The sequence below is a fragment of the Crocodylus porosus genome, unplaced genomic scaffold (assembly GCF_001723895.1).
Source record: "Crocodylus porosus isolate Cpor-Errol unplaced genomic scaffold, CroPor_comp1, whole genome shotgun sequence".
Classification (NCBI taxonomy): domain Eukaryota; kingdom Metazoa; phylum Chordata; order Crocodylia; family Crocodylidae; genus Crocodylus; species Crocodylus porosus.
Window position 1 is genome coordinate 87,711,291 of NW_017728918.1, and position 12,519 is coordinate 87,723,809.

Genomic DNA, 12,519 nt, shown 5'->3' on the forward strand with positions numbered 1-12,519 from the left:
CAAGGACTTCTGTGTTGCTGACTGACTTGCCAGCTTTACGGCGGATGGTGAAGGTGATCAGTTTGTGGTTGCTGTCACCCAGCTTCCCATTGATCACTAGGTTGTCGATTAGGTCTTCCCCTGTAACCAGTACCAGGTCAAGCAGCGCTTTACCTCTCATTGGCCCGTAGACTTCTTGAGTCAGGTAGAGGTCATCCACACACAATAGGAAGCTTTGCACCTGCTCGGATTTAGCTGAGTGATCCTCCCACGAGATGTCCGGGTAATTGAAGTCACCATGACAACTATGGTCCTGGGGCATGCGGCCTCAGCCAGTTCCCGGGTAAACTCCTGGTCGAGCTCAAGACTTTGGGTGGGAGGTCTGTAGTAGACTCCCACTGTTGTGTTCCCTGTGCCATGTTCCCCACGGATTTTAACCCAGAGGGTCTCCAATCATCCACCCTGGTCGCCAGTATCAGCTTGCAGGGACACGTAGCTTTCCTTAACATATTACAACATATACTTTGTTAGTCTATAAGGTTTAAATCTGCCCTGCCTTCTGTTTGACTTCAGACTAAGAAGGCTAACTATGTCTATTTGAAAGCATGTTTGAGTCTATCCCAGCCATTCAGTTGGTCCAGTAAAAATATCACCCACAAAAATCCTTGTCTTTCATGTATTTTCTGGACCATAGCAGCTGCAACTTTACTCAAACACTATTGAAAATAAAATATTTTGATTCTGCTAGCAGCCTGCATCTGGTGTTTTTGCACCCTCCTTCTCCTGCCACCTGCTAGTCTTACAATACATTTGTAGTGGTTCTTACTTTCAGCAATATACATTGTTCAAAAAGCTAAGAAATCTTAAACCATAAAATGCAGTTGGAGTCATCTTATTGGGATTAGTGCAGGTTCAATGTTTTGTGATACAGATGCCTTCTGATGCATTACTTTTGTTTTTGGTCTCCCATACCCCTCCAGAGCTCTGGAAGCATCGGGTCATGCAGGAAAACTTCTCAGTTATAAGACCACAAATAGTTGAAACATTTGTTCAGAGGCTCATGGAAAATTCCCAAGAATCTGATGTAGAGGTGTGTATGCTGTGTTTCTAACCATGCGGAGCTAATCTGCTATTACAGCTTTATTACTTTGCAGCTTGAAATGCCTTATCAGTCAGTGACCCCAAAGAGAAGCATTCTTTCATGAGTATATGGTCAGACATTGTTTTATAACAACAGTATTGATAGTGAGCTGGTATTTTATCATCCTTGACATCCTACCACTTTGTGATATGATCCTTGAGATCTTGCCGTCATGCTCAGGTGAGGGTGAGTTAATATTTTAGACAAGAGGTTTAGAAGCAATTCTAGAAAGTGCAGGAGGTGATGCTGGGGATTCAGAACTGGACTCTTCTGAGTAGATGTGAAACCAAATATCATAGCATGATGTTAGGAAATACTGCACTACTGGAAATGCCATCTTTCCGATGTGAGAGAAAACAAAGGGTTTGACCCTTTTGATCTTAAAAAAAATGTATATGACCTTTCAGAGAGTAGAGATGTTAAACCTAATATCCTAGCTGATTTACAAATTGGTGATTACATTTCTTCTACTGAAAACTCACTGCTCAATTTTAGTTGAAAAACCTGCTCTTTGTTTCCTGCATGGTATAGTTGTCATTAGAATTGATCAAATTTTTTACCAGAACAGTTTTCCCATTGGAAACCAGAGTTTCACTGAAGTCAAAACATTTTTCCAGGAGCCAGTCTATTTCAGTGACATTTTAGACGGGACAGTCTAAATGAACTGAGTCAACTTTGTTTCATGTTAATAATAATAATGATGATTGTTTTAACTTCTATATCATATACACACAATATTAATGTTAATGGTATAGCTTACATAGTACTTGACCTTTAAAATGAAATATTTCAACCTTATTGAGGCAAAACATTTTGGAATTCAGATTTTGCATGAAATCCTGGAATTTTGACTTTTCATTCTGATTGAAAACTAAAGTAAGCATACTGTCAGAATTTCCTGCAGAATGGGCATTTTGATCTTGGTATATGAAATTGCTGTTTATGTTTTACTTTGTCTCAGCTGGTCCACAAACAGTATGGCAGACCTCTTCTCAGCTAACTGGTAGAAGCTGGTATTTTTGGAGCTGACAGTCAGGGTTTCCAACTCTAATTTTCTAGTTGTGTTTGTGTTTTTTACCTTGTAATGATTACTTTTGGGCAATGCAGGGATTTTTCACATAGTCTTACATAGTTTATTACTATCTACCCAAAGTTGAGGCAATTTACTGGTGAATTAAATTATCCTTGTATTTAGGTAACATTTGTGACTGGGATTTTTTTGGGATGAAAGATTTTTTTCTAGACATAAATTCTATCATCATGAAAGGTTAAGTCTTTCAGAGCTGCTGCACTGTTTTCATTGAGATATGACTATATATTTAAACTAGCCACATGCCTCACTTCTGTTTTTCATCCAAATTCTGATTTTAGGGGAGAAAAGGAAAGGCTTTTTTCCCTTCCCATCAAAACTTTCTGATCTGTAAGAACTGATGCATGTTTTGAGGAAACTTCACCTTTTCTGGACTGTTCCTCCTCTCCTTTCAATGGCATATTGAAAAAGAAAGGTTTCCTCTGGAGTATAGTATTTCCAGGCGGAAGAACTAGTCTCCATGTGAAAAAACCCCCTACGAGTGGGCATTTTCTGAATGGCAGGCCGAAAGGTCAGGCCAAACTATGAATACCTTGGACCAGAGTTGTGAGGGACCAGGAAGAGAAAAAGAAAAACCTGATACTGTAGCACGATGAATCTGAACATGACCAAAACCTAAGGTTTGGATTATCCATGAGGGTTTCTTTGTTTCTCTCTCCAGATTTCATTTACAAAAGATCATTTACAAAGCTGCCTCACTGCACTGGGCTGCGACATCATGGCCAGAGAACGCAGCAACTTTGAGACCTATTCCATGTTTTATGAAAACATCCTCCAGCAGCAGCATCGACTACTGTACCAGAAAGAACAAGTATTCTTACCATCTTCATTCCCTGCAAGTGAGAGTTTAGCTGCAAGAACATATTCACAACACATTTTTTGTGCTCTGTTTCAGGAACTGTATGCAGTAGAAGAAGATGGAAAACAAACTGAAGTCACCCTTAGTCAGGTTGGTGGTGGTGATTTATCTTATTTTTGTTTCAGTTGTGTGAGAGACAGTGCCAAAGGCCCTCTTAAAGTCCAGAGAGACTATGTTCATGGCAACACTGTCATCCAGGGATTTAGTTACCTGGTCATAAAAGGCCATCAGGTTGGTCTGGCAGGACCTGCCTTTGATGAACCATGTTGATTTCCCCTGGGCATGATCTCCTCTGCTGGCCCTCACAGATGTGATTCTTGATAATTTTTTCAAGGATTTTCCCCAAGACCAATGCGAGGCTTATGGTCCTATAGGTTCCTGGGTCTTCCTTTCTCCCTTTCTTATAAATGGGGACCACATTAGCTAGTTTCCAGTCTCCGGGCACCTGGCCCATGGACCACGATCGCTTGTACAGCCAGGCCAAGGGTGCAGCAATGACCCCTGCCAGCTCTCTCAACACCTGTGGGTGGAGGTCATCAGGGCCCACAGATTTTAAAAACATCCAGCCCATCCAGAAGATCCCTAACTACTTCTGCGCAGACCCAAGGCCTGGGAGTGCTATCCCCAAGATTGCCCCTACCTGTGGTGGGAGAGCTGTCCTGGTCCCTGTCCAAGAAAACAGAGGCAAAGAACTTGTTAAAAATTTCATCTTTCTTGTCTGGCATAGCCACAAGATTACCATTTGAGTCTAACAGGGGCCCTACATTACCCGGTGCCCTCTTCTTACTGCCAATGTATTTGAAGAAGGACTTTTTGTTGTCCTTAATCCTGGTTGCTAGCCTGAGCTCCACCCCTGTCTTGGCCTTCCTCATGGCCCTCCTGCAGTCACGGGCCCCTCTCTTCCACTGGGTGTATGCCTCCCTTTTGGCCCTCAGGCATTCTTGAATGCCTTTGCTGAGCATGGGGGTTTCAGAGCGCTCTTACCCCCCTTCTTTCTCTCCGGGACTGTCACACTCTGAGCCTGGAGGATCGTCCCCTTAAGATACGACCATCCCTTGTGGATTCCCATATCCTCTACCTTTTGGGCCCTCAGTGCCTCCCCCACTAATCTCCTAAGTTTGTTGAAGTTGGCCCTTCTGAAGTAAGTCAGGGGTTTTAGTCTTGGTATAAGCCCTCAACACCCTGCACTGGATGGTGAATTCCAGCAGGTGATGATCACTGTCACCCACGTGGTCAGGGACCTGCAGTCCACTCACCAGGTCATCCCCAGTGGCCAAGACCAGGTCCAGCAAGGCATCTCCCCTAGTAGGGCTGTGATCCTCCTGGATAAGGTGGAGGCCCTGTATTTCAGCTAGGAACCTACGCAAACAGTCAGACCTGGCTGACTGCTCCTCCCATCTTCACCAATACAATATTTACAACCCAGAATTTGACCAGACAATTTAATCCTCATTTCCCGCACTGTTATCACCAAGGAGGGGGCATGGTTCTATCATTGTACTGCATGGACTCCTCCTCTCAGTATTTTCCTCCCTCAACTATCCCCAAATATTCATTGGCAGATTTTGACTATCACATTTGTTGGGGCAGTAGTTAGGATTAGGTATCACCAGATGCAGGCTGCCAGCCACAGTTAGTGGTAGGTGAACAGTTTGGGGAGATAAAGTCCCCTGAAACACTCCCCCAATAGCCCTGCATTCCACCATACTCTTTCTCTCAGTTCCTCTTACCCATGGATGAGAGAAAATCTACTGATCTTTTTTCTCTCTGCCCTCATAACCACAAATAGGCTTTTGGGTTTTATGTGCAATTTCTGCTTCTTTCTCTTTCAAAATTTAGGGTGTGAATTCTGTTAGGGACATAGAGTCATAGAGAAGTAGAGCTGGAAGGGACCTACATAGGTCATCTAATCCAACCTCTGGCCTGAGGCAAGGTTATCCCTATCCAAACCATCCTATACGAATCCATTGTCTAACCCAGGGGTCGGCAACCTATGGCATGTGTGCCCAATGTGGCATGGTTTTTATTGGCATGCAGGCTGCTTCCCGCCCAAGGGGTGGGAAGAGGCGTGTCCAGATTGAGAAGCACATGGCTGCCTGGGAACAGCCTTGTGCTGCTGCTGACCCTTGCCACCGCTGGACCTCAGCCCTGGAACACTGCCAACCCCCGCCAGGTAAGAGTCCCCGGCCCCAACCCTGCGCTGCTGGCCATGTGCTACCGGCATGCCCCAGCTGGCACCACTGCTGCTGTGGGCCCTGGGCTTGACCACATGCTGCCAGTGGGCCCGGCCCCAGCCGGCACCATTGCCACTGCGGGCCCCAGCCCAGTGCCAGCACTGGGTCGGGACTGTCAGCAGCATTGGGATGGGGCCAGGGCCAGCGGGGTATCCCTCCCAGCCCCATATGGCAGCCAGCAAAGCCTAGAAGCATAGGAAATACCCATAGGTGAATATAGGTGTAACTATACTTAGATCATCCCAGATCAGTGGCTGTCCAACCTCTCCTTGAACTTCTCCAGTGATGGAGAGTCCACAACTTCCCTAGGCAGTCTATTCCACTGCCTCACTGTTCGAACAGTGAAAAAGTTTTTCCTGAAAACCTATTTTGCTGCAACTTAAAGTCACTGGTCCAGTGATCCTTCATATTCAGCTCCTGGAAAAAAATATAAACAAGCAGAAAAGCAAAGCCAGGATGATTTTATTAATTTGTTTAATTATTTGCCTTCAGTTAGATGTGGGCACAAATTGGAAGTTTTGCTTCATGTCTAAACTTTCACAGTTCCAGGATATTTAGATCTAGGGTTTTTTGTGTCAGGTTTGCCTGTGCTGTCTCTGGTTTCACTCAGTCACTTTCTCTCCTATGATAGATTGCAGAGCTGAGTCATGAGATGATTATGGAAGTAACTGCCCTAAGAGCTAGAGTTGCTGATTTAGAAGGTGAAAAGCTCAGTCTCAAAGAGAAGATAAGAAAAGAAGTGCAAGATGAATATGAAACACTAGTGCGGAATCTGTTTGTGACTTGTGTGCAGCTAAAAGTAGGTATAAAATAAGAGGGAAGCCAAGAAGTCTTTAATGTGCTGTTGTATTACTTAGCCAGCCTACTGGCAAACAAAGGCATGAATTACATGAATTAATTCAGGGACCAGTGAATTGCTGTTCTCTCACTAACATCCTTTGGAGCAGCTTGTACAAACTCCTTGTTTGGGAAGGAGCTGGATCTGTTCTAATGAAGGGAAGATCTGTTGGGAAGGGAATTGCTGTCACATCCCAAAGAGTGGGCTCTCTTGCATATTATAGCTGTAAGGATGAGAACTTTTCTTTATGTCAAATTTAATTTTTAAGTGGTCTGTATAGTTTTTTCTCAAAATCATAGGGATAATGTGTGACACTATCATTCACTTTAAAGGATATCTTACTTCTCAGGTAATCTTACTGTTTTCACTGTAGATACTTGATATAAGTAAAGTACTACCTAGCTTGAATAATGGTATCCTGGTACTGCCCCCAACTAATATATACTTGATTGACATCCTATGTTAGATGCAATCCAATTCATCCCCCTGATCCAGATCCAGACCCCCCCCCCAATATATCTTCTCAGTGCCCACAAGCTGATTAATGTTCCTGGTAATGACAGGATGCTAGGAAAATGATGTAGGGTCCCATCTTGAGATTTCTCTTGCTGTCTCTAAAGTGAACCTATTCTCACCGGAAAAATCCTTAGAATAGGTTGTTGCTTTCGTAACATAATCATACCCTATGCATAATTGTTGATTGTTTATAAAGCTGTGCAGCTGAAATTAGTCATGGCTAGAGAAAGAACTTTGCTTCTTCCTCTGTGATTATGTTCTATGTCATAAAGTATCAGTTCTTACCACGTTTTCTTACTTCTACTACCTTCTGAAATTGTGAGACAGTCCTGAGCTCATGTTTTTCCAGCAGCTGATGGGTAAAATATAACCCATATAGCTTTAAGGGTTTTTCAAAATCTGCAGAGAAATGAGAGCCCAAGACAATTATAAAAGCCATTAATTAGCTTGTATACTCTGCTAGAAAAAATTCAGTCAGTTTAATTGTGTATTTTCATATGGAAGCATTATCTAAAATACTGTTTCCTTAACTTCATATGCACTTCTCTTCTCTTCTGGCTTCTGCTTGTAATTGCAGGGGAAGCTGGATGACTATCGCCTTAATATGTGTCGACAAGTGTTTGAGATCGTCAATGAAGTGAGAAAAGAAGGGGTTGACAGCATGATTGAACTGAAGAAAAAATTTGGTTCAACCACAGATGATAAAGGATTGAAAGAACATTTGTCCACAGTAAGGGTTGTAATGTGCTTATTCTTAAGGGTAAAAATTATGGACCTAAACCAAGTGCCTGGATTCAAGACCCCATCTGAACTTTGGGGACAAGCAGTCCATTGGGCTTCCAGTTCAGGCAGTGACAGGCTGTCAGCCTGTCTTTGTTAAAAATTGATTGAAGTAGCATAAGATGGAAGAGGGTAGTCATTGTGGCAAACAGGACAGACAGGGATGCAGAACCTTGTGATATGTGCCAGCATGGCAAGAGTCATATTCAAATTGTCATTTAGATGTAACAGTGTTCTTGGATCTGCCCAGTACCAGGTAAATCAAGCTGTGTCCTGGTCACTTGTAATCTACAGTTTAGGAAAAGCAGCAATCTTAAAAACACTCTTGTCCAAAAGTAGAGATGCATAGGCCTTTCTTCCTAAAGTACTTTAATGCCTGCAAGGGGAAGCAGTGAGTCTGATGGGTAGAGCACTGGACTAGAACTTGTGAGGCCATTGTTCATTCCTGGCCTGTTGAATGAAGGTGGGTGACTTTATTTTGTCTATCTGTGCTTTATTTTCCCCATCTCTAAAATGGGTATAATGACACTGACCTCTTTTTGAAAAACTCTTATAAAAGCTCTGACTAGCTTAGCACATGTGAATTTTCTTGTAAATCAATTAAATTACTCATAGGAGTAGCAGTTATGGTAGCAGTCAAGTACTTGGCTGAACAGTGACAGAGATTACCCATGTGCTGTTCTGCTTGCAGGACTCCATCAGCACTTCAAGTAGTAACATGACCTCTTGCAGAAGGACCAGAATCTGAGAATGAGGTACTTCAGAAGGGGGAGAAAAAATTATAAAACAATTACACAACTCAAAACCAAAGAAATATACCATAGAATATATTAAAGCCTGGACATTTGGGATCTACTGTAACAAACAGACAAAATAACAATACAGTCTATTGAATTATTAGTTGCTCAATTAAGAAAATAAGGCTGTTAAGAAGAAATAAACATTCAGCTACATAGTTTTTTAATACATTAATAATTAGTTCCAGTGGAACTTGGTAGGGTAAAGCTGTTGAAGAGTTCATTCATGAAATCAGATGAGGCCAACTGGATCTTTACTCAGCCCAGAATATTATGACTTAATGCCTGAATATCAAATAAATGCACTTTGCAGATGCTCCAGACAAATACCTGTGAGGGGGAAATGCAATTGTTTTATAGCCATCTGCCTTGAGTGTGCACTTTTCACAAATAAGCCTTGTAGTATGGGCAGTGCCTGTGGGGAAAAGACTGCTCTCATAAATCCTATGATTTTACCATACTGTTATTATGTAGGTCTTATCAAGGACATCCACATTTAGGATAAATTAGGTGATTCAGTATGTCGTCAGCCAAAACCATTATTAGGGTAAATTAGGATAGTCACAGAGGAATTGGAGTGTTTTATATCAGTTAAGCATGTGTTTTCTTCACAATTTACCTGTTTTTTTTCCTCCTAGTCTCTTGACAGTGTCTGCTTTTCCTGTTTCTTCAGGGTTGTAGTAACTGACATTTCTTTCTAAAATTGCACTGTTTTAAACTGCAGAGTTTGAGGATTTAAAAATTCAAGTTTCAGTTGAGGAGAAAGACAACCTCCAACCTATTGTAAGGGAATGTTGTGTTATAAGAAGTCTTTTTTTTACTCACTAGTGTACTGTGGTCTCATGTCTTCATTAGCAGGAGCAGCTGCAAGTCTTGCAAGATGAAAACAACAGGCTAGGGGAGCTGGTGTGTAAACTGAAAATCTTGAACTGCTGGAAGCACATTGCGCAGAAAGCACAACTCTCTTTAAAGCTGAGAACTGCAGAGAAGGTGATAAATCCTGGTCACTTCGTTTTAGTGTTGTCTTTCATGTTCTGCAAAGCTAAAGGCCACATTGGGTTGGGTGGTAGCATCTCAGCAAGCCAGTATATTTTCATGTAACTGTTTTTCTGCTCCAAATTCTATGCTTTATTTTAAAAGAAGGTAATTTGTGGCTAACAATATACATTCACACTCTGGTCACAATATGAAGGTTAAGCACTGATTTCTGCCTGAGTTTGCAGACAGCCTGAAACAAGAGCTGTGAAAAGTGTGAACAGCCATGATATTCATTCCAGTATTGACACTGAAGTTGAATTGTGACAATGGCAAATGTCAAAATGAACTATTTCCTTATTGACCAAAGCACATAAAAGGGAACTGTTGTGTTAAGAAAAACCATATAAGCCAGTGGGAATGCTCAGAAATTTGTGGCTGTAAGTTGGAAAAATACTGTTTTTTCAGTTTGACTTCTACAGAAAATGCCATGCACACTGAAGCAGTAGTGATCTAAAGGTTATTTTACTTAAGGAAAGCAGAATGGACCACAGAGGCTATTAATTTAAATCTTTACAAAGCAGGATGAAGGATGAAGATCATTACACTTAAATAAAAGATAGGATAAGTAGAATAATGCTTTGAATGAGGTGGGAGAGAATGGAATATAAGGCATACGAGTGGTGGTTATGTGACTTAATAGTCTGTACTGTCAGGTGCAGAAGGGCAGAATGAATCACATTTTGTTAATTTCAAACTAGTAAAAGCAGAATGGTTTGTGTGAGCTAGTTAAAGTTGTACTTGAGTTTACAATTATGTGCATGGGCTTTGTCCAGAAGATCCTAAATCATTTCAGTATTTAATTAATGTATACCAAGCAGAGACTGTAATAGATATCTAACTTGTAGATTTGGTTGAGGGATGATGATTCTCCATCTGATTAGAAAAAAAATCTAAAATTGAAAAAAAGCGATGGAAAAATTTGGTTTGTTATTTTAAACCAAGACTATGAACCAGGTGGCATGGGTTATCTTAAAATCTGTGACAGATGGAACAGATTCTTCATGAGGCTAAGCCATATCAAAGAGAACCAGAAAAAAATCTGGTGAGCATTATCTCAGGGACAGTAAGGAAAGATTAAAGCATCACCTGAGTCTTGTTGTACATAAAGTCTTTTTACAAGTATGACCATACATTTAAATAGACAAAGCAATGCATGCATCTGTCTTGCTGTTCACTCATCTATTGATTTTTGACAGTGCTTAAACTGGAGTGGGCATGTTTTCATTTTCCATGTTCTTGGAAGCAGGTCCAGATTTCTTTACAGAAGAAAGAGCAATAGTGTGCGTGGTATTTTGATGTGTTGTTTGAAGATCAGTTTCTAGTCAGTAGCAATGGAGAGCTCCTGGAGACCACTAAATCAAGCTCCCTCAGAGTGACATCCACCAGTAAAGCGCTCTGCCACACCTGGTTGGTCAGGAGTCTCTGAACTCTGCAGCTGAAAGGTCAGCCTCTTCCCTGTCTGCCAGCTGCGTGGAGTGGAAGGAACCATCTGCTGACCAGAAGGAAGAGAAATAAGTAATTTGGGTGCCCATCCATCCCATTTTAAATCTGCCCTGAATGCCCCATGCATTTGGTCAAATAAACACTTCTGCTGTGTTTTCAGCAGGAATGCAGTGGTGGATGCAATCTTCAGCTAGTGGGGAGGACCCACATTGCTGGTGTCCTTGGCATGCTGCAATGCTCCAGCATGAGACCAGAGCTCAGAGACAACTGAGTGTGCCACAGAGCAGGGGGGAGTTCTGTAGGATGCCAAAGGACCTTTGAAAAGGAAGTGTTTAGGTAACCTCCCTTTCTTCTCAACACTTTTCAGGCTGGCTTTCTTTGACACTTGGAGAAACAGAATCACCCTGTAACCTGTGTCCTGATTTCCATTGTTGTCAGTTTGGGCATGATTCCTGAGAGAGTCCTGTCCTGTATGCATGACTAATCATCATACAGTGCAGAGTACAAAATGGGAGCACTCTCACATGTCCCAGACAAAGTCAATTCCAGAAACAAATACCAGAAGCTGGAAGTCCTGCTTTTCAGCATATCTCTTTGCATCACTTTTCCAGTGAACTGGAGGATGAGTCTGCTTGGATGCAGCTGAACTCTGGGTTCTGAATGAGCTTTTATTCAGCAGAGCAGAAGTCTGATTTCCTTTTATTTGACTCGGACTTCGTTTGCTAGTGGCGACAGCCCAGTGGTTAGTGATAGTGTCTCCTAGGGAACCAGATGAGATTTCAGCTTTAATTCCAGCATGCATGAATTCAAATTCCTAGGTACTACTTGAGAACACAGGAGTCTGGGACAGACATTGCATAAACCATTTGAGCCAAATCAGTCAAGTCTGATTCAACCAGGTTTATCTCAAACTGGTTTCAGTCATTCTCAGACTGGTTTGTGTGTACTGAACATCTGTTCTGTTATAGATTTAAGTCAGTTTCTGATCACTTAAACTGGTTTATGTGTAATGTCTGTCCCTAGCCTGTGAGATCCAGTCCTTATTCCATGGTCATGTGAGTGATACATTGTTATGTAGACAGGGACTGCAGAAGCAGTTTAAATATGATCTGGAAAATTAAAAATGCTCACAGCTTTTTTGCTCCTCTTATGATATAGGGAGAAAGCCTTTTTTTTTTACATTGGCATTACAGGTCAGATGTTACTCATAAGACTCTGGATAAGCAGGAGTCTGTGGTGAAATTGCAGGAAGCAAGAGGGTGTGTCTGCACTGCAAAGTTAAATTTGGGTGATCTGTACTAGGATGTGAGCTGCCACATTGTAAAACCATACCAGAGTGACTGTGACCTTTGGAGTTGTGCTCATTTATGTTTATTGCTAGGATGATCCCTTTTGCAGCAGTAAGCTGAATGCTGTATGACTCTCTTACAGTGAAATATGGGGGAATGTGCCAGGAGAAATTGCAGGAAGGTATTGGAGAGCTATCAGCACTTGCGTGATTTAGCTTGAAAATCCCCCCAAAATGGGTTTTCATTTGGATTACTGTCAGAAGTAAAAACTGCGTCCATGCTCAAGCCCATACTAGCATCTGGGTCAGCTAGCCTGCCTTTATTTAAAGCACTGTCAAACTTGAATGAGAAGGTTTATATGCAGATGGGAGAAGGGTTAGGGTCAGCAACTAAGTAAAAGCCCAAGCCACTTTTGCACTGAAGATTAGCCCAAGAGTAAATCTTAAAATGTAAAGAGCGCAACAGATTTTTAATCTGAGTGTTTAACACTACGTGTGTGTGTGTGTGTGTGTGTG

General features: G+C 41.9%; 1 protein-coding gene across 4 annotated transcripts in view; it reads left to right on the plus strand.

Moving 5' to 3' along the window:
- LOC109311924 (transmembrane protein FLJ37396) overlaps positions 1–12,519 on the plus strand; it is a 141,498-nt gene that overhangs the window by 115,925 nt on the left and 13,054 nt on the right. For 3 of the 4 annotated variants that reach the window (XM_019537880.1, XM_019537878.1, XM_019537879.1), the window contains exons 37-42: positions 960–1,069; positions 2,872–3,021; positions 3,106–3,159; positions 5,935–6,102; positions 7,235–7,387; positions 9,090–9,224. In XM_019537880.1, the coding sequence (XP_019393425.1) occupies positions 960–1,069; positions 2,872–3,021; positions 3,106–3,159; positions 5,935–6,102; positions 7,235–7,387; positions 9,090–9,224 (770 nt within the window). The remainder of the gene's footprint in view (positions 1–959; positions 1,070–2,871; positions 3,022–3,105; positions 3,160–5,934; positions 6,103–7,234; positions 7,388–9,089; positions 9,225–12,519) is intronic. The other variant, XM_019537882.1, reaches the window with a different exon arrangement.